Source organism: Stenella coeruleoalba (genome assembly GCF_951394435.1).
Source record: "Stenella coeruleoalba genome assembly, chromosome: 12".
In the NCBI taxonomy this organism is placed as follows: Eukaryota; Metazoa; Chordata; class Mammalia; order Artiodactyla; family Delphinidae; genus Stenella; species Stenella coeruleoalba.
This window is the reverse complement of record NC_137158.1, coordinates 20,419,049-20,444,593: the sequence shown is the minus strand read 5'-3', so window position 1 is coordinate 20,444,593 and position 25,545 is coordinate 20,419,049. Positions and strand designations below refer to the sequence as shown.

General features: G+C 38.9%; 1 protein-coding gene across 1 annotated transcript in view; it reads left to right on the top strand.

Moving 5' to 3' along the window:
• Positions 1 to 21,997, top strand: part of TBX18 (T-box transcription factor 18) — a 28,282-nt gene extending 6,285 nt beyond the window's left edge. Inside the window, exons 4-8 of the mRNA XM_079939700.1 lie at positions 966 to 1,137; positions 9,675 to 9,842; positions 13,084 to 13,148; positions 18,688 to 18,782; positions 20,853 to 21,997. Of these exons, the coding sequence (XP_079795826.1) occupies positions 966 to 1,137; positions 9,675 to 9,842; positions 13,084 to 13,148; positions 18,688 to 18,782; positions 20,853 to 21,577 (1,225 nt within the window). The 3' untranslated portion in view covers positions 21,578 to 21,997. The remainder of the gene's footprint in view (positions 1 to 965; positions 1,138 to 9,674; positions 9,843 to 13,083; positions 13,149 to 18,687; positions 18,783 to 20,852) is intronic.
• Positions 21,998 to 25,545: the final 3,548 nt, after the last annotated feature.

The following is a 25,545-nucleotide window of genomic DNA, read 5'->3' as shown; positions in this document are numbered from 1 at the left end:
AGTCAATCATCCATATACTAGTTTCTAGTTTTTGAATTAGTGTATTTTAAATTAACATTAATAAATTATGGTCTGAATATAAGATTAAACATTATTGTCTTATATACTACTTGAAACATTGTTATTTAAATGACTATTTTTATAGAGTCAATATAGTTGACATACACAAATAGAATAAGATGTTTTGTCTCTTAGTTAGAAAGGTAATGTTAATTAGATATATCATAATTTTTAAAGTTTGATGTGTATTTTAATTAGTGGTATAAAAAATTTAAAGAATTTTCTTACAATAGTCAAAACAAAGAGAAATATAGGAGATAAAGGCCTATGTTTTATGATTTTACAAACTTTTAAAATTAAACAGAATATCCTCAGTTTATAGTGTAATAGAGTTAGAAAAAATAATTATAAATGATAATAGATGGAACTTTTTTCCCTATGAAAATAAATTTACTGAAAGTTCTGACAATTTCCCCTTGCCTTTCTACCATCTATCTCATCAGTTTGAACATAAGCATAAAATGGGAAGTGATAAAGAAAGTGGGACACTTTAAGGTATAACTCTCAAGTATTTTTGAGATTTCGTTAAAGGAGAGATTGAGAACTTAGTTTCTTCATGTCAATTGAACATCCAGATGAAAAATGGAAAACATCAGAATACAGACAGAATGTCTAATGTGTTTAAGTGTGACTCATCCAAATTAAAACACTTGCATTTATGGTGGGAATAGTGTGCATATTTTTCACTAAATCCTTAACATACCACTTTGAGTGGTCAGTAGGTTATCACTGCTTCAGAGAGTTTTTAAAAAGTGCTTGAAGTCTTATTTTATATGCATTGAATGTAAAGAGCAAATGGTCAAATTTTAGACTTTTTAAAGGGTGCAGATTTTGTCTGAGTCTACTGAGTTGGAAATACCAAGAAAGCAATAGTTCACAAACTGAGCCTTGTCATTGCCTTCTAGGTATGTTTACCACAGCTCTAAATGGATGGTGGCGGGCAACGCTGATTCCCCTGTGCCACCCCGGGTGTACATTCATCCAGACTCGCCTGCCTCAGGGGAGACTTGGATGAGACAAGTGATCAGTTTCGACAAGCTGAAGCTCACCAACAACGAACTGGATGACCAAGGCCATGTAAGTACATGGCCTCCCTAATTTGCCTCCATTGGATGGCGTGGGCTGTATCTGTACTGTTCCTGCCTGAAGGAAATGAACTTTTCTAAGATCATGAAATTCCTCTCCTGGTTGACTAGCCTGTGCACAGTCTGCGCAAAATCTAGGTTATAGTTGCATCAGAGATTATGCCTGTGGCCGGAGTATTCTATGAAGCATTTAATAGGGAAAACTAGATATTGCATTTGTATTGGAATGAAAGAACCTCAGGCAGCCATTTTTAGCCAAAACATTTGTTTGAAATCCCGTGAGGTGCCAATTATTATACTCTGAATATGAATTCTTAGCACTTGGGTGAACAGTGATAATGATTTATTGTGTCCTGCCTGCATCCAGTTCTTTCTCCAGTGAAGCTCATGCTTCTCAATAACAGCCCAGGCTTATGCTGTTTGCGTGTACCACCTGCAAGCTCCCAATTGTTTTGTAATGACATCTAAGGTGTCAAATACATTGTAATAATTCCTTTTCGTCTTAAAACTGCTGAAAAATGATATATATGCTAAAGCCAGCCATTTCAATAATATAGTCATTTTTAACACTTTATTAATTTTTACACAGTATTGTTCCTAGGCAAGACTACCCTTATTATTTTAATAAATAAGTAACTCTGGATACATGCTGATTTCCACTCAATGCTAGCATTTCTATTAGGTTTCTGTTATTTGAGAGGGTTTTGACTGAAGCAGGATTGAAATGCCTTTTTAAGAGCATATATGGTACGTAAAAGGAATACCAACTAGTTCATTTCTCAAAGGGGTGACATGAAGATAGCATATTTATGGGCCAATCTTTTCAAACAAAAATGCAAACTGTCATAAGCTAGTAATACAGTGATGACAGGATGTGATTTGTAAGTTGCTAGATAATATCTTAAGCAAATTGACCTTAATGAAGACATTCAAGTACAAATTTCATTGTGGTACAGATGCAGCATCTGGATTTTTAAGACTCATCTCTCTCAAACTGCCAGTACTTTTGTTTATTTGTTGCCTTTCATATTCTAAACCAGAATCAGAAAAGTAACAGTGTACAGTTTATTTCTGAATCCCACTTCATGCCCTGTACTTCAGTGCATTACTTTGCTTCTCTTCTATTTTTTCTGTATATACACAGTCAGGTTGTAACAGTTATTTTTCATTTGATTTCAATGAAAGAACACTAGTTTCTTCTGTCTCATTGAGGGAGCCAACTGTGAAATTTTGCCAGTGCATCCACTGAGGAGTCTTTAATATTTTTTACAGTAAAAAATTTTTAAAATAAATGGCAGTAAGTGTTACCTGCTTTCAAAGCTTAAACATACCCTGCTTTTCTGAGTTCTATAGTTTGAGAATATATCTTTTAAAGAGATAAGTGGGTCTAAAAGCTATACACTGTCATATATACGGGACAAACTCCTTTAAATAATTTAAATAAATATAGTCATTCTATAATTCAAATTCTTTCAGATCAAATTACTGGCTTTATATCTAATATCTACCATGTCTACAAAATTAGATATAGATCTAGTAATTTATCCATCTGATTTTAACTTCATAATTTCACTAGACTTTATTTAAAACAGCATTCTCTAGAGAAACAGAACCCACAGACTGTATAGATATAGTTATAGGTATATAGATAGATATAGATAGAGATAGAGATAGAGGAGGAATTTGTTTTAGGGAACTGGCTCACACAATTGTGGTGGCTGGTAGGTGTGAAATTTGCAGGGTGGGTGGGCAGGCTGAAGACCCAGGGAAGAGCTGATGTTGCAACTTGAGCCTCGAGGCAGTTTGGAAGCAGAATCTCCTCTTCCTCAGGGGACCTCCACCTTTTTTCTCTTAAGTTTTTCAACTGATTGGGTAAGGCCCACCCACATTATGGAGGGTATCTGATTTACTCTACTGATTTAAATGTTAATCTCAACTGAAAAGTACCTTCACAACGACATCAAGACTGGTGTTTGGCCAAACATCTAGGTACCGTGGTCTAGCCAAGTTGACACATAGCGTTAGTTATCACACAGCATTTGTTTTAAATACAAAAGAATAGATTGCAACTTGAGCCACAATTGTTTATACCTAAATAATTATAACATTTCACTCTTAAAAAAATAAAAACATAGCAGAAAACAGACACAATCTACAGAAGTGTGTCATTTTCCAGTAAAATTCTTTTAAGGTTGTGACAGGATGTAATACTTTAATAAAGGAAAGTAATTAGTGTGTGCAGGGAATAGGGAGAGAATAATATGTACCTGTGCATTTTGGAAGCGAGGAAATTGCCTTTGCAAATAGTAAAAATGTACATATCGCTTGATACTAGAGGAGAAGGTAGGAGGGAAAATGCTCTTTTCTGTTCTTTATTTAAAAACAAAGTTTTGAAGACTTTGTAAAATGTAGTAAGAGATAAGAAGCCATAGTCTCTGCCTTCAGTGATCTTCTAGCCTAGATGGGGAGAGAGGACAGGCACACAGGTGATCGTGATGTCAGCGCACAGCAGTGCAGCTACCATATTGTTCCAGCCAGGAGACATTGGGAAGGCCCTGTGAAGAAGGTGTCTGCTGTGTTTCTTTGCTCAGTTTGGTGACCCTAAATAAGGTTAGATTAGAGATTAGGAAGTCATTTCTTATTCTATTGCTGATGTGATTCAGCGTCTGAGAAGACAGCAGTACCATTGTGATGGGACTAACTCAGCAGTCCCTTTCCTGATGCAGAGACCTCTCAGGGACTCTCACCTCTCTGCCCTCATACAGTTGAGCCTCCCCACCCCCCAATTCTAAAGGAAGTGACACTAATCTCTAACCAATCAAGCTGTAGATTCAAATGCGAGGTAATTTGTTTTCTAAATTGGTTTCCTACTTTTTGTCCTCTCAGTTCCCAGTTTTAGTCGGCTAAAGATGTACAAGTGTTCAACATGGTGACTTGAGAACTCCATGTAGACCTGGGACTTTTATGAAACACAGAGAGATTGGAGGAAACAAATTGTCACAGGGCTGTGAGTGGACCTGGGGCTGCACATGAGATTATGTGCCATTGTGATTTTCCCCAAAGTGATTTTTCATCTTTCTAAACACCAAGAATTGTTTAGAGAGGAATACTGGTGAGAATCTAGAGATGTAGAAACGTCCCACCACTCCACAGCTAATCTGTTTTTTTTTTTTTCTGTTTAGCATGTCAACTTTTTATTAAAGAAAAATTAATCTTATAATTTTTAGGACTACACATGTATGTCTTTTTTTAACATCTTTATTGGAGTATAATTGCTTTACAATGTGTTAGTTTGTGCTTTATGACAAAGTGAATCAGCTATACATATACATATGTCCCCATATCTCCTCCCTCTTGCGTCTCCCTCCCACCCTCCTTATCCCACCCCTCTAGGTGGTCACAAAGCACCTAGCTGATCTCCCTGTGCTATGTGGCTGCTTCCCACTAGCTATCTATTTTACATTTGGTAGTGTATATATACCCATGCCACTCTCTCACTTCGTCTCAGTTTACGCTTCCCCCTCCCCGTGTCCTCAAGTCCATTCTCTACGTCTGTGTCTTTATTCCTGTCCTGCCCCTAGGTTCTTCAGACCTTTTTTTTTTTTTTAGATTCCATATATATATATGTGTTAACATACGGTATTTGTTTTTCTCTTTCTGACCTACTTCAATCTCCACAGCTAATCTTGAATGTTGTGAAGACTTTATAATCCCTACTTGCCCTTTGGGGAGACCGTAGTCAGCTTTGTCTTGGATTCTATACAAACCAAGACTGATTCTTGGATTACCTGGGAGCAGATGGTCAGCATGCTTGGGTGGGGTATTTCCTTCTCATTATGTGCATGTTTCACTTGGAATTTGCTGTCTGGAGGGAAACATTCAGGTGAACATTTCCCTGCAGAATTAGATAATTCTATATCTAAGGTAATTCTATATCTAAGGTAATGGTGCACCTTTAACCAGGGCAGGACTTGTACCCACAGTGCTGGTGTACTTTGGAAGGAAGCACAGTCAGGCATCTACAGCCAGGAAACTTGTCGGAGGGTCTGTTCTTCCAGCTGCTGAGGATTCACTGATACAGTCACCCTAGCTCTGAGTTTGTCCTCACCCTCTTCCCATTTCTGCTCGAGAATCAGAAGGGGAAGCAAGAGGTCACAGGGGAGATTGCTAGATCTCCCTGATGGAAGGAACTTGCCATTGCTTAGAGGGCTAAGGTTCATAAGCAAAAAAACTTTGACTCTCTGGGCCTTGGTTCTCTCACGGGTTATATCGGAACCAGAGAATTTTGAGTGACTCAAATGAGCTGATGAATTTGAAAGTCCATATTTGTAAGGGCACAGCATCACACTTGAAACAAAACCCAGGCCACTTTGCTATGGAGCTTGCGACCCTGTGTACCTACCCTGATCCCTACCATTGAAAGCAAGTCTGCATCTGGTATCACCAAAAATGCAGGGAGCCAGGTTTTTGTTATCTGCTCCTTCTTGGTCCTTTGCTTGACTTGTTCCAACACTGGCATTTAGGTCATGTAGAAAATTTCCAGAGTCAGCAGGTAGTGTTTCCCTGTTGAGCTGTTTTGTGAGGGACAGGTGGTGTATCTGTCAAACTACAGGCACTTAAGGCCCATCAGATCAGAAATACGTAACATCGTGCTTCTTTTGACTCAAACCTAGTATCTTTAATGTGGGAAAAAACTGTATTAACCTTCACGTGGGAAAGCACCCCGTGTTTATGGACAGAGGTCCATGTGACTATCTATGCTACTAGGTAATGCCCCAAAGAAAAAACAGCCTCCATCTGAACAGAACAGAGAGCACAGAACATGCAGATCAGTTATAATTATCTGAGTTTCAGAAATGGGCACTATCATTGTGGTCTCCTTGTTTATAAGGCCAGTGGTTCTCCTTGTTCTACTTGTTCTATTAAATAAGCAAAATATTCTTGATGAATGGATAAAGAAGATGTGGCACATATATACAATGGAATATTACTCAGCCATTAAAAGAAACAAAACTGAGTTATTTGTAGTGAGGTGGATGGATCTGGAGTCTGTCATACAGAGTGAAGTAAGTCAGAAAGAAAAACAAATACCGTATGCTAACACATATATATGGAATCTAAGAAAAAAAAATGTCATGAAGAACCTAGGGGTAAGATGGGAATAAAGACACAGACCTACTAGAGCATGGACTTGAGGATATGGGGAGGGGGAAGGGTAAGCTGTGACAAAGTGAGAGAGTGGCATGGACATTTATACACTACCAAACGTAAGGTAGATAGCTAGTGGGAAGCAGCCACATAGCACAGGGAGATCAGCTAGGTGGTTTGTGACCACCTAGAGGGGTGGGATGGGGGGGTGGGAGGGAGGGAGATGCAAGAGGGAAGAGATATGGGAACATATGTATATGTATAACTGATTCATTTTGTTATAAAGCAGAAACTAACACACCACTGTAAATCAATTATACTCCAATAAAGATGTTAAAAAAATATTCTTGAACACTTGTCATTATAACTTTGATAGTTCATTAAAAAGCAAATAATGGGAAAAAAAAAGCAAATCATGCTATTTTATGAGAATAACTAAGGCTCGTTTAGCATTCTCTTAAAATTTCCAGGGATATACTATATTCCTATAGATCATATTGAAAGTATATTATTTTCCTTGAATAATTTTCAGGTTGCTATTGGCAGTTACCCTTTAATGTGCAAACATAGGCATGCCTCATCTATTTCTGTACCCTACCCCAGTATACCCCACCTTAAGTCATTTTGGAGATTTCGTAAGGATATAAACAAATAAATGAAATTAAAGTGTATATAGCTATACAGAGAAATCTGCTTGAGAGAACAAAGACTTTATAAAACAAGAACCCACTTTTCATTGACTAGTAAACAGAAACCCAAATGAATTGTTGTTTCCTTCACTACAAGCCAGTTCACTCTCGTCTTCTTGGCCATGCACTGTATTTTTGTTTGTTTAATGTAAAGTGGCTTTTTCCAATTTTTAGTCTGCTCTGGAATTTGCTAATCATTGGAATTAAATCTTGCTTTTTCATACTTTTTACCTGACTCACAGCCAGACATACATTTCATGTTAGACTTAGTGTACACACACACACACACACACACACACACACACACACACACAGAAAGCAGACAGTGTTTTGGAAAACAGTATCTATTCTTACTACAAGCAGCACACTCTATTTTTCTGCTTTATTTGCTAATTTTACTTATTTTTAAAATTTCCAGTTGCAACACTTTAAACTGATTTTGTGAGCCATGAATGAGTTAGTTGAAATTCTGTCCTTTTCTAAACCTGGAAACAGACTTTTCCAGAGGTTGCTGATTTGCGTTGTGTGTCCCTGGGTGATGATGAAGGCTATTGTCCCCTCTTGTCCTTTCCTCAGACTCATGCTATTGTTCCATCAGGAAGGTCTGGTGGGTCCCATCATTAGATCTGCTATCCAGGCATTTCCTCCACTGATAGAAAGAAAATTTTAGGGTTAAAAAAACCCCAAAACTGTTGGTTAATAACAGAGTGTAAAGACATCCTTTGGGGGCAGCAAACACACTCTACAGGTAGAGGGCTATTTGTGTTTGGGCTGACCAGTGATTCTGAATGTGGCTTATTTAAACTGCGCACATCCTGAAAAACATGAGGCAGGTCAACCAACCACTGTGTTTTTCCCAGACCTTTGTTTAAGCATTTCTCCAAACTCCTAACTCCTCAAAACCGGAATTCAAATTGTATAGCTCAGGAAACATATAGATTCATTAACTAAACTCATTAGTGAATATATTAATTTGGATTCCTGGCAGCAAATAGAAAATCCCATTGGATAGGGCTGTTTCTTTTTTTTTTTAATCATTGACATATACAATTTTTTTTTTTTTTTTTTTTTTTTTTTTTTTTTGCGGTACGCGGGCCTCTCACTGTTGTGGCCTCTCCCGTTGCGGAGCACAGGCTCCGGACGCGCAGGCTCAGCGGCCATGGCTCACGGGCGGGCCGAGCCACTCCGCAGCATGTGGGATCCTCCCGGACCGGGGCACAAACCCGTGTCCCCTGCATCGGCAGGCGGACCCTCAACCACTGTGCCACCAGGGAAGCCCGACATATACTATTTTTAATACACAGTCCATATTCAAAAATTTCCAGCTGTCACAATAATATCTTTTGAGTACTGTTTTTTCCTGTCTGGGTTCCAATCCAGAATCACACATTGCATTTATTTATTTATTTATTAACGTCTCTATTGGAGTATAATGGCTTTACAATGTTGTGTTACTTTCTGCTGTATAACAAAGTGAATCAGCTAAATGTATACATATATTCCCATATCCCCTCCCTCTTGCGTCTCCCTCCACCTGGTCCCTATCACACCCCTCTAGGTGGTCACAAAGCACCGTGCTGATCTCCAGAAAGTAGGCATAGAGGGTTAGGGCTATTTCTTTACCCCACCTGCTCAACCTTGACAGTATAAAACGTATAAAGAAGAAGAAAACATTCACGCACAATTCCATCATCCAGAGCTGTGACCACTCTTCATATCTTTGTATGGGTCCTTTTTACTGTCTACTTTTATGTAGTTATGATAAGTTGAAAAACAACTTGGATCCTTTATTCTAATTTAAGATTTAAAAAGAAGCGTTTCATTATGTGGTTAAAGATGTCCTAAAAGCGTTAGTAATGGCTGAATAATGTTGTATCCCACTGTGTGGACTTTCATTTACCTAACCAGTCTACTCATGTCAGTGGTTTATAGTTTTTCCACTGTTGTAAATGGTGCGCTGCACATCTTTGTATATGAAACGCTTTTCTGGATTTGGAATATTTCCTCAGGATAAATTCTCAGAAGTGGAGTCTTTGGGCAGAAGGCAGTTGAACCATATCATCAGATTCCCCTAGCTGAGTCTGAGAGCTTTTGCATCGCCAGGCATCTGGGTTTTGGAAACCTTGTTATGATGGGAGCACGGACGCTGGGCTCTCCAGGCAAACCAGAGACTTTGTGAGCCACGCATAAGTCACACCCTGGGGTATCCTTAAAATCTCTTTGCCCTTGAATAGACATGTTGTGGTCACCAACAAGGGAAAAAATGTTTCTGAAGAAAACCTTGGTGTGCAAATACTTATTTTTAGGGGATGGGTGTGGTAGAATTCAAATAATCATTTCAGTCTCACTCTTAGTTTTATTGTCTTGGACTCTGTGTTCCATTAGGCTCATTATAAATAAAAGGCTTATGAATTTATTCTTGTGTTTTCAGAAACAGAAAATTTGATGTTACATTCGTATGGTTATACACAGGGTTCTGCCAAAATAGTGATTACTTTTTTTTGTTTGTATTTTTATGCACACTTTGCAAACAGCTTCCTAGCAGTCTCAGTCCAATTTTGATATACTTTATTAAATTGGCACTTTCAGAGCCTTGGATATTTTTATTTCCAACTGGGATTCATTTTGCACGTTAAAGATTTAGTCAAGGCAGAAGTTGCTGACAAATTTGGCTTCTCTTTCCTTGACATAGATTATTCTTCATTCTATGCACAAATACCAACCGCGAGTCCATGTCATCCGTAAAGACTGTGGGGATGATCTTTCTCCCATCAAGCCTGTTCCATGTGGGGAGGGAGTGAAGGCATTCTCCTTTCCAGAAACTGTTTTCACCACTGTCACCGCCTATCAGAACCAGCAGGTACTGTTCTCAGAATTGGGATCTTTCTAGCCGTTTAATTTCATGTGCAGATTGAAAGCTAGCTCTTCTTTTCACTGTATCTAAATGTTATGAATTGTCATAAAGCATTTGCCATCCAGAATATATATGTATTGTAATAACAATTATTTATCCATTATTCCTCATGTAAAGCTACTCTAGTGAGGATTTCTTCAGACCAGAGTGTGTCTCATGACTGGCCGTGTAGGTTTACTTTCCATTTTGAGACATTGAATCCTGATGTCATAATTAAAATTAGAAAGCATGTGTATTGACTAGGAAATAGACATGTAGGATATGAAAGTGAGTTACGTCACAGGGCATGGGATTTGACAGCTCACTTTATTTTAAAGCTACCATCCATATATTATGGGAAATATTTCAGAAGCATTTATCCTATGCAGTCATTTTAGTATATATATACAAGAGGGCTATTTCTTTCAAGATATGCTTTAATTGTGATAGAGGGTGATGCATATGCTTATATAGTCTGAGAGATGAGCGAGTGTGGAGTAATCCTTTCATAAAATTGGAAATAATTTGAAAAGTGAAAAACTTCTTTTCTATATGAGTAAGTATATGTACTTCTTTAAGGCTGTGTCAAGCAGGTGGATAACTGAATTGAGGCAATTATTTGATCCATGCAATTCTGGACAGTTTTCATAAGAAATAGCGATGGAGTTGAGGCTGATGTGGTCTGTGGTAGATTTTTTAAAAATTTCAACGGTCAGCAGAATTATTTTAGGTTTCCACTTCTCTTTACATTTATATACATCTCAGTTAACAATTTTAGGCTTTATAAACTCTCTGTTGTGTTTTCTGTTGTTTTAAAGCTTCTTAGGAGATTTGGACCCTGTCCTGTGCGTCCTCCTTTAGGGCTGAGAGGCTCATCTGTTCTCGTCCATGTGGCGACACCTGTCCCACAGCCCAGGCTGTCCTGTCCTCTCATACTCACGTTGTCACACTTCTATACAGGTTTTTGGGAGGGAACATGAAATTAACCTTTAAAAGGGCTGGAGAGGGCTTCCCTGGTGGCGCAGTGGTTGAGAGTCCGCCTGCCGATGCAGGGGACACGGGTTTGTACCCCGGTCCGGGGAGATCCCACATTCCGCGGAGCAGCTGGGCCCGTGAGCCATGGCCGTTGAGCCTGCACGTCTGGAGGCTGGGCTCCGCAGCGGGAGAGGCTGCAACAGTGACAGGCCCGCAAGGGCTGGAGATAATTAGGAAGATATTCTTAAAATATGTCAGGTGTAGAAAATGTTTTTTATTAAAGGAAAAATATAATGCACGGAGAGAAAAGAGCAGAGGCATTTGTTACCCAGTTCATCTTTTTTCTCTGTCTGTCTGTCTGTCTGTCAGTCTCTCTCCAACGTACCCAATTAACTGTGTTAAAAGTGTATTTTCTACTAGCCTCTGTGATACAATAAACGAGCTGCAGTGGGCTTTTGGTACATGTTGGTGACTAACACCAATTCACTAATGTTGACAAATCAATTAAGAGGATGGAAAAATTAGAAGAAAAGAAAATTGATGATGAAAAACCATGTTCATTTTTTTAAACTTCCTGGCTGCCATTTTGAAGAACTTTTGGAAAATTGGTAAGCAGCCCATGCTTGGTGGCTACCAGCGTGGGCTCTAAAGCCTGGGGTGCTAGCCCAGTTCTACGGCCAGTTAACCTTATGATCATAGGAAACTTAACCCAGTGTAAAAGAAACATAAAATTGGGATAATAACTACATCTAAGTTGCTATGAGAATTCAATAAAATAATATGCACAAAACTCATATTACAGCATACATGGTATGCACTCAACAGATGTGATGTCAGCAATAAAAAATCATTATAATAGTAATTGTGAAAAACCTATATTTAGACAAGGCACCATTATATAAATATGTACTCTTTTTTAAAATACTATTTTAAATGAACACTTAAGTTATTAAATGTTCTTTAAACATGATTTAAATGAACAGATAATTGAGCTATAATGAATTATAAAGAATTCTTTCAATGGCAGAGTGGCAGACATGGTGAATTACTTAGCAGACTCTTACATTATCTCGTTTATAATGTAGTTTTATCCACACACTAAGACAGTAGCATATGGAGTACACCTACCTCAGGTGTTGCATGGCTGATTGGCAGATGGTTGAGAGCATACACAGCATAATATAGGGGGATTGCGGACGACTTTCCAAGGGTGCCTTTCTTTGCCTTAGTGTCGTCCAGCAGTGTTCGTTTGTCCTTGGCCAAAATGGCACAATAAGAAAGAAGGATGTTCATTAACTTTGGAGATTCCACTAAACCAGGGAACACAGAAAACAAAGCACGATGTGCTTCTTAGAAAATAGGCTGTTAACTCCTTTGGGCAAAGTGGAGATCTGGTAAGAAACAAATGGGACGTTGTTTACTAGTGTCAATTTCAGGATGGTATGACTACAAAAAGTTGTTTTTAATGGAGACGATTAGACCACTTGCAAAAATGTTTCCCTCAAATCTTGGGGTCTTCCTGGGCAAAAATCTGGTTGTGAGTCAACAAATTACAACTGTAGTTAAAATGAAGCCATTATTTATTTCTCCTACATATATAAGATTGAATCCCATTAGAACCTTCAAGTCATGGTTACCTCTGGTTAGACATTCACTGTAGTGCTCTGACCAGGTCACGAATCCATAGATAAAAGAGGAGATGAGAGCCATAAAGATGATTCAAGGAGAGACAAAGTTAAAGGAATGTATATTGCCTATTTCTGAAGAAGGTTAACAACATTCGAGCGTATAAATGTCTGTTAAATAGAAGCTGGATATTAGCTGCTCCGCATCACCACTACTGCAAGAGAAACAGACACATGTCACAGCGTTAATAAAGGGAAGAACTTTAGTTTAGAGAGATTGTCAAACAAAGGGCAAATTATCAACAGATGATTCAGAATCTCCTTCTCCAGGGATATTAAAAGCAAAGCAAACTTTATCTATTACAGAGCTTGAACAGAGGCGGGGGAATGTCCTTTTCATAGCAAATGAATGTCTAGATGATTTCTGAAATTTTCATGTAGCTTTGCTACTAATATAATAAAATACCTGAGAAACAGGGAAGAACACAGTACATCCTCTGACAGTTAATTTTGGAGTTACTTATAGTTCTTCCATCATTTCCATTTTTAATAACCTTCCTTGGCATTTATAATAAGACTTGATGTGATTTTTTTTTTCTGCTCTGCAGATTACTCGCCTGAAGATAGATAGGAATCCCTTTGCCAAAGGCTTCCGAGACTCTGGGCGTAACAGGTGAGCCTTAGTGAAAAACATTCTGGCTGTGATAAATATATTTGATTTTTTATTGTGAACTTTCCATTACAAAGTAAACAATTAAATTTACTGACATGGTTTTGAAATCACTTCTGATGAGGATTTAAATTTACTAATATCATTGAGCCTTGGATGTAACTTATTTTGGGTGTGGCATTTTGCCCATTTCTAAGATTAATATTGATGTGAAATGCTGGGGTGAAAACGGAAGTTCTCAGGGTGTACAGTGCATGCTGCCTCTGAAGGGGCCTTGTGGAAACCTGCCCCTCAAGATCCAGGGGCTTTAATATCCCAAATCAAAATACTCTCTGCATCTGCTCTTGGTTTAGAATTTGCTTAGTGATGTCACAATTATGTATTGATCTGTCTTCGAAATAGGACAGACTCTTGTTCACTCAGATTTCCAACTAGAATATGAGACTACTCCTCACTGCCAAGACAGCTGATGTTCTTTGGTTTCCAAATTTGTCTTGGCTCTACTGACAGCCACACACTTGTTTATTTTTTCTGTGTCGTGTTTTATGGTGTTTGTACTAAGTGGGAGAGCTACAATAATGAATTCCACTCTATTACTTTTTATCAAAAAGCAGACCACCCTAGTCTGTGTGCCAAGAGTTTTTGAATTTATTGATATGATTCTATCCCAATACAGTTCAGTGCAACGTTTTCTAAAATAACTGTTGATAGTAATAATAGACTAACGTTCTCCAGATGCCCTTTCAGGGTAAGACTTTGACTTAAATGTTTTTAAAAGCACTTTGTTTTTAAAAAGTATTTGAGACATTTTTTATCACTTTACTCCAGAAATACTTCTTGAAAACTTGGTATTGGTAGGCGGTGTCTACATGAGGTCAAAATCCCCGATTATCTTATTTTAGGAACAATTTCACTTTAAATTGTAGAGAGAAAACAATCAAGCAGTAGTGCAGACTTTTAGTTCTTTCAGCTGATTAGCTGGGCAAGGTAGTGTAGACAGAGACCTTTTCTCAGAATAAACTCCAATGCTTGCAGAAAGACTTGATTTCATCTTCATATGCAATGATTCATTTAAACACCTGCCCTAAGCCTTAAACTTAGCACAGGCAGATCAACAAGACTGACTAATAACAGGGCTTCACTCTGTAGGAAGATTTGCAGGTATTCCTACTATACATTGTCTGCTGTATTGAGATGATTCTGTCATTTTAGATGTCTCTTTCCATGTGCAGAAAAACTTTGCTTGGCTTTTGTTATGTTGCATTAGCTCATGGTTAACTTTGCTTTTCAGAGGAGTTTCTGAAAGTTGAATAATCTAGTAACTGGGGTGGTCACTGGTAAGGTGACTGAAGGAAGCCCCTGGGATGACTCCTTTTCTACCTTGCCAAATACTTTGATGGAATCTTCTTGTGGTTTTGGTTATAGCCGAAGAGTATGTATCTATTTATGACCCTTGCATTTCTTTCAGTTCTTTTTTTTTTTTAAAGCAGAGAATAAATTTATTAAAACTCACTGAAACTCCAGGAGGGCAGCATTTAGGCTTGAGATCATACATCCAGGAACTAAGTCCAGGCTCTCCTGTAGGATGGCTCTAGCAAAGACCTCACTGCTGTTGACATTGGGGGGGTCACATGGCTTGTACGCAGTCTTTTTTTTTTCTTCCACTTTTATTGAGATGCAATTGACATACAGCATGCCTAAGTTTAAGGTGTACTGCATAATGATTTGACTTACATACATCATGAAATTATGACCTCAATAAGTTTAGTGAACATCCATCATCTCATATAGATACAAAATTAAAGAAATAGAAAAACAATTTTTTTTCCTTGTGATGAGAACTCTTAAGATTTCCTCTCTTAATAACTTTCCTCTATAATATACAGCAGTGTTCATTATATTTATCATGTTGCACATTACTGTCAGTTTGTTTTTGAAGCAATAACTTTAAACATATTTTTAAAGGTGTATTTTGGGTAGTAGTCATAGTGGATAAGCCTATAAGTAGAAGTGAGATGATAAGATACATATTACAAGGTTTCAGGAAGAATTCTAGATAAGTCAGCACAATGAAAAGACGTTAGTTTTTAAAAATTTGATCAGTGAAAAAAACTCAGAGGCATTGGTGAAAATAAACCACTAAGTCTCTTGTTTGGTACCATGAGGTCAAATGCTAGGTTTGATAGAAATTTTTTCTTCCCTTTGGCTGTTTCAGGAGTATATAAGCATGGCATCCATGGTGCTTGCTGTTTATTGCCTGACTCTAAACCTTTTAAAGTTTTTAATCGACACGCAAAAAATAATAAATTATGTTTTAACACTTTTTAAAGGTTGTTAAAATTTTAAATTTTTATTTTACTCCAAATCTTTAAACAATATCATAGTATAGGAAAAACATGTTGAACTTATACATAGCTTTCTTGTTAGTGAAATGAATAGTTTCACTTTTTTTCTCATTTAAATGACTTCTGCTTATCACAGAAAAGCTCTTCAGTGCCCATTTTGGAATGCTAAATATCTATGGACCAGTATTCCCAGTTTTAAAAAAATCTGATTTTAACATTTTCCACTGATAAATGCAAAAGACACTTATAATGAAAAGAGAGAATTTGGTCAGCTTTAAAGATTTCTAACTTATGTATTATTTTCCTTTAAAAAGAAAGTTATCTGTAAGACCAGGAAGGTGCGTTGCTGCTGAGGACTTGGGGGAGGGGTGATATGTTTTCATATATTGATAGAGAAAAAAGCCCATGAGAAAAAATTCAAAATATTTCTTTAATACCCCCAGTTTTCTTGCACTGTTGTTACTGCTTTTTAATACACATTCTGTTTTTATTTTTCCCTAGACATGAAATAAACAAATTATGCAGGGTAAGAAAGAAACTTGGACTTGTGATTTTTTTAAACTTTATAAAACAATTGAATTAAAAATTATACCCTCCTGGCTATTTATGGTTCTGCAGCCTATTTTATAGGAATCAGTAGCTTCAGCCCTTAAAAGCTCTCCTGCAAGACATTTGTTACGTGAAGGAGAATTTATGTGCTGAGAATAGTTTCATTCTTCAGTTAGGCCTTACGGTTGACCCTATAAAATGTTTTACTCAGGAAGGTACAAAAATTTCTTCTCTTTAAATACTTCAGGAAAAACATAACCATTTTACTAAATAAACTTGGCCATTTGATAGCATAAATTAGCGAGGTGATAAAATGTGGAAATTGTTCAAAAGCATCTTGTATAAATTACCGTCTTGGCTACACTCCTGCAGGAGGTGTCTTTTATCTTTTCTTTAACTAGATGGGAAAAAGTCTCCATTACTGGAGAAAATGAAGGCTTTTTAAAAAAAATGTCCAGATTCAGCTAATAAATATTTTATAACTGTTTCCTGCAAAATATCTGAAATCCTTTCTAGAACTTGCAGTGTGAAACAACAGCTTCAAGAAAAATATCAATAGGTCCAAATCAGATCACATGTAGATCTGTCACCTTCAGAGCATCCCTTTACAGCTTAGGGTTATATATTTGTGAGGATCAATAACTTCTCCCTAAAAATTTGGTCTGTGGGTTTGTATTTGAAGCATCATACAGTTTACACTGCTAAAGCAAATAAGGCACTGATGGTCATCTCCACAGCTAATAAATTTCTAGGTCCCATCGATGCTCAGGACCTACCTCTTTGTACATTCCCCTTGAGGTCACTCCAGGACTACTTTGGTATCCTGAATATTTAAAACTACAATTACGAAAACTCATCTATGCGGTTTCACAAAGCAGTTTATACAAAACTGTGTCCTAACTTCTTTAGCTTAAAAAAGCTTGTTTCTAGAAAGTCATAAAAATTGAGTATTAGTACAAGCTAAAAATAGAGCAATCAGCTCAACAGCACCCAGCGTTCATAAGTTGAGTATTAAATGAAACCTGCAGGTCATGTGGGGCTTTGGGACTGACCAGGCTGCCAACCTTCTCCCCAGTCAATACTTTAATGTACATAAAATATTGCTGAGTAGAGTGGTCTTGGATCTGGTTTGTAGCCAGCCACAGATAGCATGTCTCGTTTGGAAAAAAAATCACTTCGTGGTAAAGAACTTTAGAGCTAGGAGAGGGTTTAAAGCTTTGTATTCCAGTCCTCACTTTGTGGGAAACTGCAGTCCAGGGAGCTTCAAACATTTACTCAAGGTTAGTGGGTTGTAGTTACAACGCAGTTCTCCTGATCTCCAATCCAGTGTCCTTACCACAAAATAGTCCTCTCTCTGGGGCACACTGATTCCATCCGAAGACAGACTCTGTCCTTCATGCTCAGGGCAGCCCAGGGCAAGCGGCAGAAGACGGTTTTAGCTGCACGCACAGGTCACTTACCATGGGTCTTTAGACAGCTCTCGCCATGTTGTACAGGGGGTGTGACTCTGTGAGGCGGTTTTCTCTAGTCTTAGTTCATAGCTCATGACTTGGGGATGTCTTTAATATCAGCATTAAATACAGATTATCTGTATTAAATAAAACTGTATCTGACAATCACAAGAGGTGTTCGTGTGCTGTTTGACACTCAGGAATCAGACATTTCCTACAGTGCAGCTATATATTTCATGAAAAGCACAATGTTACCTAGATTAACAAATTGCTTAGCACTGAGATGATTGAGGAAATAGTTGGTGAGGCCTTGAGAATGTGCTAGTTGAGTGAAGGGCCTCATTTCTATGACCTAGAGGACTTAGTTATCTGATGTATGGAAGTGGTATCTGAATCACTTACGGTAGGAGGTACATACATTTATTATGTATTTAGAGTAGTCACCCTTGTTTTAAAACATACACGTATCCACGTAAGTAGCCCATAATGAAGTTATCCTGTCTCTCTAAGTGTCCATTCATTAAGTGTGTGTAGGGGCTTTAAAATAATGTCTGGTGCTGATACTAGCTCCAGATACCGTAGCGCCCCGTGAGATCACCTTCCTGGGATCATCCTCCAGGCTGGGCTGAGAAGCCAGGGCTGCCCCCTCTTCCCCAGAGCCCGCCCTGGCTGCCCTGCGTGTGGTGATCATGCCTCTGAGAGAGAAGTCAGTTTTCTTAGGATGAGTGCTCTTCTCCGCTGGCTGCCGAGGCACCGGATGCTGGAGAGAAATGCCTCTACGGGGCGTGCTTTTGTGGCAGAGCTCTCCGCAGCAGAGGGAGAGTGGTGTAACAGGGAGAGAGGATGAGCTCCAGATCACAGCAAAGCCGTGGACTCACGGCAGCTAGGATGGACTCTCTCCACCCCAACTTCCTGGTACAAGGGTACAGCTTTTTATCCCCTGAGATCAGCTAAGTTTTCTGAGAACGTTAACAGGACATCCTGGGTGGATTCCATCCTCTTGTGCTCCTGGTGACAGAATGCTAGCTCATCTCTGAACCATTTCTCTTTCTGTTTGTGCCAAGCTCCTCACCTGCCAATGTGGGGGGCCACTGTCAACAGCAGCGGTGTTTTCTGAGCTGCTTATTATGGCTGCAAACTCCAACTGCTCCTAACTGAGCTTCTTGTGTTCACCCCCATCCTGACCCTTCCATTTAGAATGGGTTTGGAAGCCCTTGTGGAGTCATATGCATTCTGGAGACCTTCACTACGGACCCTCACCTTTGAAGATATCCCTGGAATTCCCAAGCAAGGTAAATCACAAAGTCTCTTGGGTCAGGGACTTCCCTGGTGGTCCAGTGGTTAAGACTTCACCTTCCAATGCAGGGGGTGCAGGTTCGATCCCTGGTCTGGGAGCTAAGATCCCACATGCCTCCCGGCCAAAAAACCAAAACATAATACAGAAGCAATAGTGTAACAAATTCAATAAAGACTTTAAAAATGGTCCCCATCAAAAAAAAAGACTTAAAAAGGAAAAAAAAAAAAAAAAGAAGTCTCCTGGCTCATGTATATCAGCCAGGTCCTGCCTAGATGCTCAGGCACTGAAAACTGCACAAGTCATTGCTTGTCCTCTATAATGGCGACCTCATTACCAACATCCTCCCATTACAGGATCCTTCTCTTTTCTCTCTGTTATGGGGATGGGCCAGGAAAATGGCCGTTGTGGTCAAAGGTTGTCTTGGATGTTTTAGGCTGTTTATATATTTCATAACCTTTACTTTACCCTAAATCTCTTCTTAAAATTAGAGGTAGACTAGTTGGCCCTGGTACCAGGTGTACTTCACAGATAATTGCCCATGCTGGTCCCGGTTTACCCTTTCTTGCCAGCTTCCTCTTCCTTCAGCAGAATTGCCTCTAGGCAGGGTTCTCTTGTATTTATGATGAGAAGGTCAGGCACACTGAGGCAACCTTCCCTGAGCTCCCCTTTGAGTATTTCCTCCGAGCCCATGGCTGGTGTTTCCTCAGAGGGAGCAGCATGGAAAGGGATGACACTTCCTTCTCTACTTGGTAGGTAGGACTCGCGGCTCACTCCTGCACTCAGGCATTTTACGTCTGATCCTGCCCAGCACCCCGTTGAGAATTTAGCATTGCTGGGTTTTAGATAATTATCATTGGGCAGATTGGGCTTTTAGATTATTTTAAGAAGCTGTATAAAACACTGTCACTAGAGCAATGAAGGTTTTACAACCTATCCAGCCCATTGGAATTCTCTTCTCTCCCCTAAGTTCCGTCAAGTTGCAAACATCAATCTGTCAGCAAATCCAGAGGGGGGAGTCAGCCGCCACCACTGTTATTGATTGGATGCAGGGTTAACCCCCCTCTCTATTTCACAGGGCTGTTTATTTGCTGGACCTCTGCTCTTGTGTTAGCATGTGATTCACCAAACCATTTTCTGTTTGGAAATGAGATATGTATACATGTAGCTGATTCACTTCATTGTACAGCAGAAACTAACACAACATTGTAAAGCAACTATACTCCAATAAAAAAAAATAAAGTTCTAGACGGTTGCCTTATTTCAGTAGCCCTGAGTGGTACAGTCATTGATTCACACAAGCTTGCAGTGGGAAGTTGCAAGTTTGTTTGAGGCAGGATGTGTCTTTGACCAATTTGGCTCTTTTCTTTGAATTCCTTCTTTTTTGGCAAGAAAATATATTGCTCCAGAGGAAGCTCTGCTGAAAGAAAGAGTAAAAGTTGGGTAGGGGCTTCCCTGGTGGCGCAGTGGTTGAGAGTCCGCCTGCCGATGCAGGGGACACGGGTTCGTGCCCCGGTCCGGGAAGATCCCACATGCCGCGGAGCGGCTGGGCCCGTGAGCCATGGCCGCTGAGCCTGCATGTCCAGAGCCTGTGCTCCGCCACGGGAGATGCCACAACGGTGAGAGGCCCGCGTACAGCAAAAAAAGAAAAAAAAAAAGTTGGGTAGAAGTGAGGTGATGGAACTTTTGGAACAAGATACAGAGTAAGATGAAATTTATATTTTCTAAAGTTGCCAGGAAAGTCAGTATTTGTAGTGTTTATTATTAAAAAATGAGAAAACTTTGAGAAAGGTAATTGAGGGAGAAAATGTGAAAATTCTATGTGATAGTGTCCTAATACCTTTTGGAAAAAAAAAAAAGTCACTCCTTGGGGAGATAATTTCCTTGAAAATGTTGGGAGGATCTATGTTTAAAATATTTCAGTCTGAATTCAATTAAATTACAATTCCTGAGAGCGGAGACCATCTCCTTTTCGTCTTTGTACCCGCCCCTTGTAACAAGTCCGTCTAGCTCATGTGTACATAGTTGAAAGGAAAAGATGCTCTTTACATTTCAATTTCTTTTGTAGGAAATGCAGGTTCCTCCACCTTACTCCAAGGTTCTGGGAATGGCGTTGCGGCCACCCACCCTCATCTTCTGTCCGGCTCCCCTTGCTCGTCTCCAGCCTTCCACCTGGGACCCAACACCAGCCAGCTGTGTAGTCTGGCCCCGGCTGACTACTCCGCATGCGCCCGCTCTAGCCTAACCCTCAACCGATACAGCACGTCCTTGGCCGAGACCTACAACAGGCTCACCAATCAGACGGGCGAGACCTTCGCCCCGCCCAGGACTCCCTCCTACGTGGGCGTGAGCGGCAGCGCCTCGGTGAACATGTCCATGGGCGGCACGGATGGGGACGCCTTCAGCTGCCCACAGACCAGCTTGTCCATGCAGATTTCCGGGATGTCCCCCCAGCTCCAGTACATCATGCCTTCACCCCCCAGCAACGCCTTTGCTGCTAACCAGACACACCAGGGTTCCTATAACACGTTCAGGTTACACAGCCCCTGTGCCTTGTATGGATATAACTTCTCCACATCCCCCAAACTGGCTGCCAGTCCTGAGAAAATTGTTTCTTCCCAAGGAAGTTTCTTGGGGTCCTCACCGAGTGGGACCATGACGGATCGGCAGATGTTGCCCCCCGTGGAAGGAGTGCACCTGCTTAGCAGTGGGGGTCAGCAGAGTTTCTTTGATTCTAGGACCCTAGGAAGCTTAACTCTCTCATCATCTCAAGTGTCTGCACATATGGTCTGATGAAGCCTTTAAGTTAAACTACATTGGAATCTGGCTAATGTATATTCTTTCTTCGTTTTCCTTGTCTTTTCTTTTTGGAAAGCAATATGAAAAGAAACTTATCAGTAGCTTGTAAAATGTACATATAATAGAAAATGAAGCCTCACTGAGTTTTTTGACTTTCTCATGGTGAGATTGTAATTATCTTTGGTACATATGTATACTGTATATGGCTTGTGGGGTTTTGCAGCCTACAAAACCACATCCTCCCTCTATTTTTCCCCCCAGTTACACAGAGTATTGGCATAAATGTAGTATGTTTAACCAAAGTTCTCATACTTTTTTAAAAACCAAACAGCAAACTTAAAACTTGGCAATGACACTCACCAGGCTAAGACATATAACTTAATTTATCAGGAAAATGCTCTACACAGTTTCCTACTTGAGGCTTGATAACCAGCAGTAACCAGCACACAGAGTCTTGTGAATTCTGTTATTCTTGGGCACAATGTGAGAACCTAAGTCAGTAGAAGTCTTAGTAATAGTACTGAGGTATCTGTAATCATGAAGGATTAGCTTTTGTGTTCTTACTTGCTCTTATTTATCACAGGTATTAGGTGACTTTGGTCCTATAAAAATTCATGATCCATAGTAATTACTTTTTTAAGGAAAATGGAAAAGCTTGTGATTTTTTTCACTTTCTATTGGACAGGTAAGAGGTATTTATTCATCTGCAGAGAATAAATTTCCAGTATTTTGGATTTTTTGCTCATTTTATTTAGTATCAAGTAGACTATTAAAGAATGTCCTATAGACATTTTAAATTCCAGTTTTCACCAGGGAAGGAATATATGATATGACTGGAATGGCAAAAAGAAAATAAATCCACCTCGAATTCTTTGATTCCAATGAGAAATGTCTAGCTTTTTAAATCAAGAAGAATTATATTGTTAGCTATCCCTTAGGTTTTTATAGTGTTTTGTTTTTTTTTAATTCAGGATTTTTTTCCACCTTGCTTTGAGATTCCTGACCCATGGTCTATAAGTAAGGGGAAAAGGCATTTATGCTACTTATTTATATCTCATAACTCCTACAAATTGAAACCTTCCCCCCTCCTGAACCTTGTCCCTTTGTCTGAAGTCTTTCTCAAAACAGATAGATTCTAGGCCTTCATGGTGTTAAATAACGCTGTAAGGAATTTCAGGGGGTTATCTCCAGCAATCTGTCTTTTGGGGGTTGCAGTACAAAGGCCAAAGCCCATTACTATAAAGTTCCTCTTGGAAGACTAAGGAGGAAGATACCAATTATGATAAAGGAGCTGTAAAACTTTTAACCTCAACGTCATTTTTAACCTCAAAACTGAAAAAAAGAAAATGAAAGCAGTATTATTTTTTAAAAACCCCTAAAACAATGTATACAGGGTTTGGAAGCATGTAGTAACTTTGATAGCACATAGTGAGATGAATAGGAAAGGCTAAGAATGCAAGGTGAAGAGGATTACCGAATGTCTATTGAGGATAAAATCATGTGTCTGTTCATTGACTCACTACATTTCATATATTTGCCAAGCAAAAGCAGTGTGTTTCAGTGCTAAACAGAATGGCTTTAACCGATCCCTAGGTTAGATGGGGCTAGGGCGAAGCTCCTGGTTTGCTTCTTTACTTTAAAACAGCATGGCTGTTACATATTGAGGGAGATTACTATTTAAACAGTATTTGCACAGAATGTGACTCTGTTTATATATACTGATAAATTTCCTCATGGGTTCTCTAACAGTTTGTCCAATTAGTATTGATCTTTAAATTTAAAATTAGCATGAAGGCACATGACATATATCCAATAGGTAGATCTACATAAGATGTTTGTGTATGGTATTAATAACTTGACAAAGATTTGGGAAACGTCCTTATGATGAGTACATCCCAGCCTCAGTGCTTGGTATAATTTAAGGAGAACAAGAGAGTTTTCCATCTGGAGAAAACATAGAAAGTAATGATCTACACCTATATGCATTAATACGATGAGAATTTTCCTTTTTGCTCTTTGTGATTTGAGATGACACCACAATACAAGTAGCATTTTTAATTAATCTTTTCTTTTCGATTTAGCAATATTGTACAAATGCTGTTTCCTTTAGGCTTTACTGTAAATATTAATCATCATGTCACTTCAAAGACTAGCCTTTTATCATTATATTAAATGACATACAGGCATTGATAATTATAATTATATATCTGTATTTTATTAAAAAATGCTTAAGAAATTATATATTAAAGTGTGTTACTAAACCCTTTCATGGCTTTGGAGGGGAATCATTTGAAGTGTCTATAAATGTTCTTCCAAGAACAGGCCCACACACGCATGCTCCAAACACAAATTTTGTGGCTTATGAGTACAAGGCACGGGGAAACGGGCCTGGTATTCACTTTTGATGTGTTCGATATAATTTCTTGGTGCCTTGACCATTTCATTGAAGGTGAAGACCTGACAAATGTTGAACACATGAAAATTCACATGTGAGAAGAGGAGGGCAGAGCGGGATGTTTTGTTTCGGGTCCGGGGTGGGGGGGAAGGGCAAGGATATAAGAATGAGCTGCTTGTACCACTGACCAGTGATGACAGATCACTTTTAGACCCCTTACTCAGAAAACATTCCAAGGGACATTGTGATGAGGTGAGGTTGCTGCTATCACAACCAGTCACATTTTGAAAATTAACACTTGCTTCCATACAAGCTCCCTCCCAGAGGTCACCAGCTTTTCACAAGCAGGGCACCCCCTTGCTGACCCCTGATTTCTGGAATGTAGGGGGTCAGGAGACTTTGGTGGCCCCCAGAGAAGGTTGGGGCACAGTGTTGCTGATATAGCAAAGGATCACACTCACTCTTTATATTAGTGGAATTTTGAGCAAAATGCACCTCACTTTTAAAATGTGAATTCCTCTTGAGACCTCACTCCCTAGATTTAAACCTATTAGCAACTCACACCTTAGTATGAAATAGATAAACAGACGTTTTAGAGATAGCTGGAGGTTTGATTAAGAGAAAGGAGTAATTTTTGGAGTAGGGAAGTTCTGGGAAAATATGAATGCGAAGAAGAAGGTGCAAGAAAAGTGATCGCTAACCAAGCCTGGTGTAAAGCCATTATACCAGCCATTATTTAATTTCATGAGTTTCTTTCAGGGGTCACGGTAGAGTTGGTGGATGCTATGCGAATGCTGTCTTTAATTAGACAGGTTTGTAAAGAATCCTTTATTTCAAAGTGTAACTCTGCTGGGTTTCCTCATGGGGAGTTTATTGACTCATCTGCATGGAGATTTTCTTAAGCCTTCCATTGGTAATTAAGTCATTTTATTAAATTATTACCATATTGTGTTTTAATCTCATTGATCATCATTCCTTAAAATATGTGCTCAGATAAACAGTAGGTGAGGTTGAACATGTGAACAGTTAAGTAGACATATGTGATTACAGCCTTCTAGGAGCTTAAAACTTGAAAACAGTATCAGTGATGGAAATGAACCAATATATATATGTATATATTTTTTTCAAGTATAGAAACGTCCAACAGATGTTTATAACCTTAGTATCCGTCTGCATGCTGATAGATTTTCAAATGGTGAATTTTCTGTTTTTGGAATTTTGCTATGGTGAGTTCATCCCTTCCTTGAGAATAGGGAACTTGGTTTCAAACAATGGGTTTCCCAATCAGGATTTTGGACAAAAGTTAACCACTTTAGATCTCAGTTTTTTTATATGTGAAGGAAGTGTCTGGGATGAGAATCTGTACGATTCCTTTCAGTTTCAAATTCATATGACCTTAGTGCATAAAAAATATTCAGCTTGATAGTAGGAAAATAGCTTTATAAAGATATATCTTTGGGAGATATGTACATATATTTGGATATATATATTTCCAAAAGGTATGTTTTTATAAAACTATTTTAGATATATATCTACCTTTATACAGAACATTACACCACCAGGATTA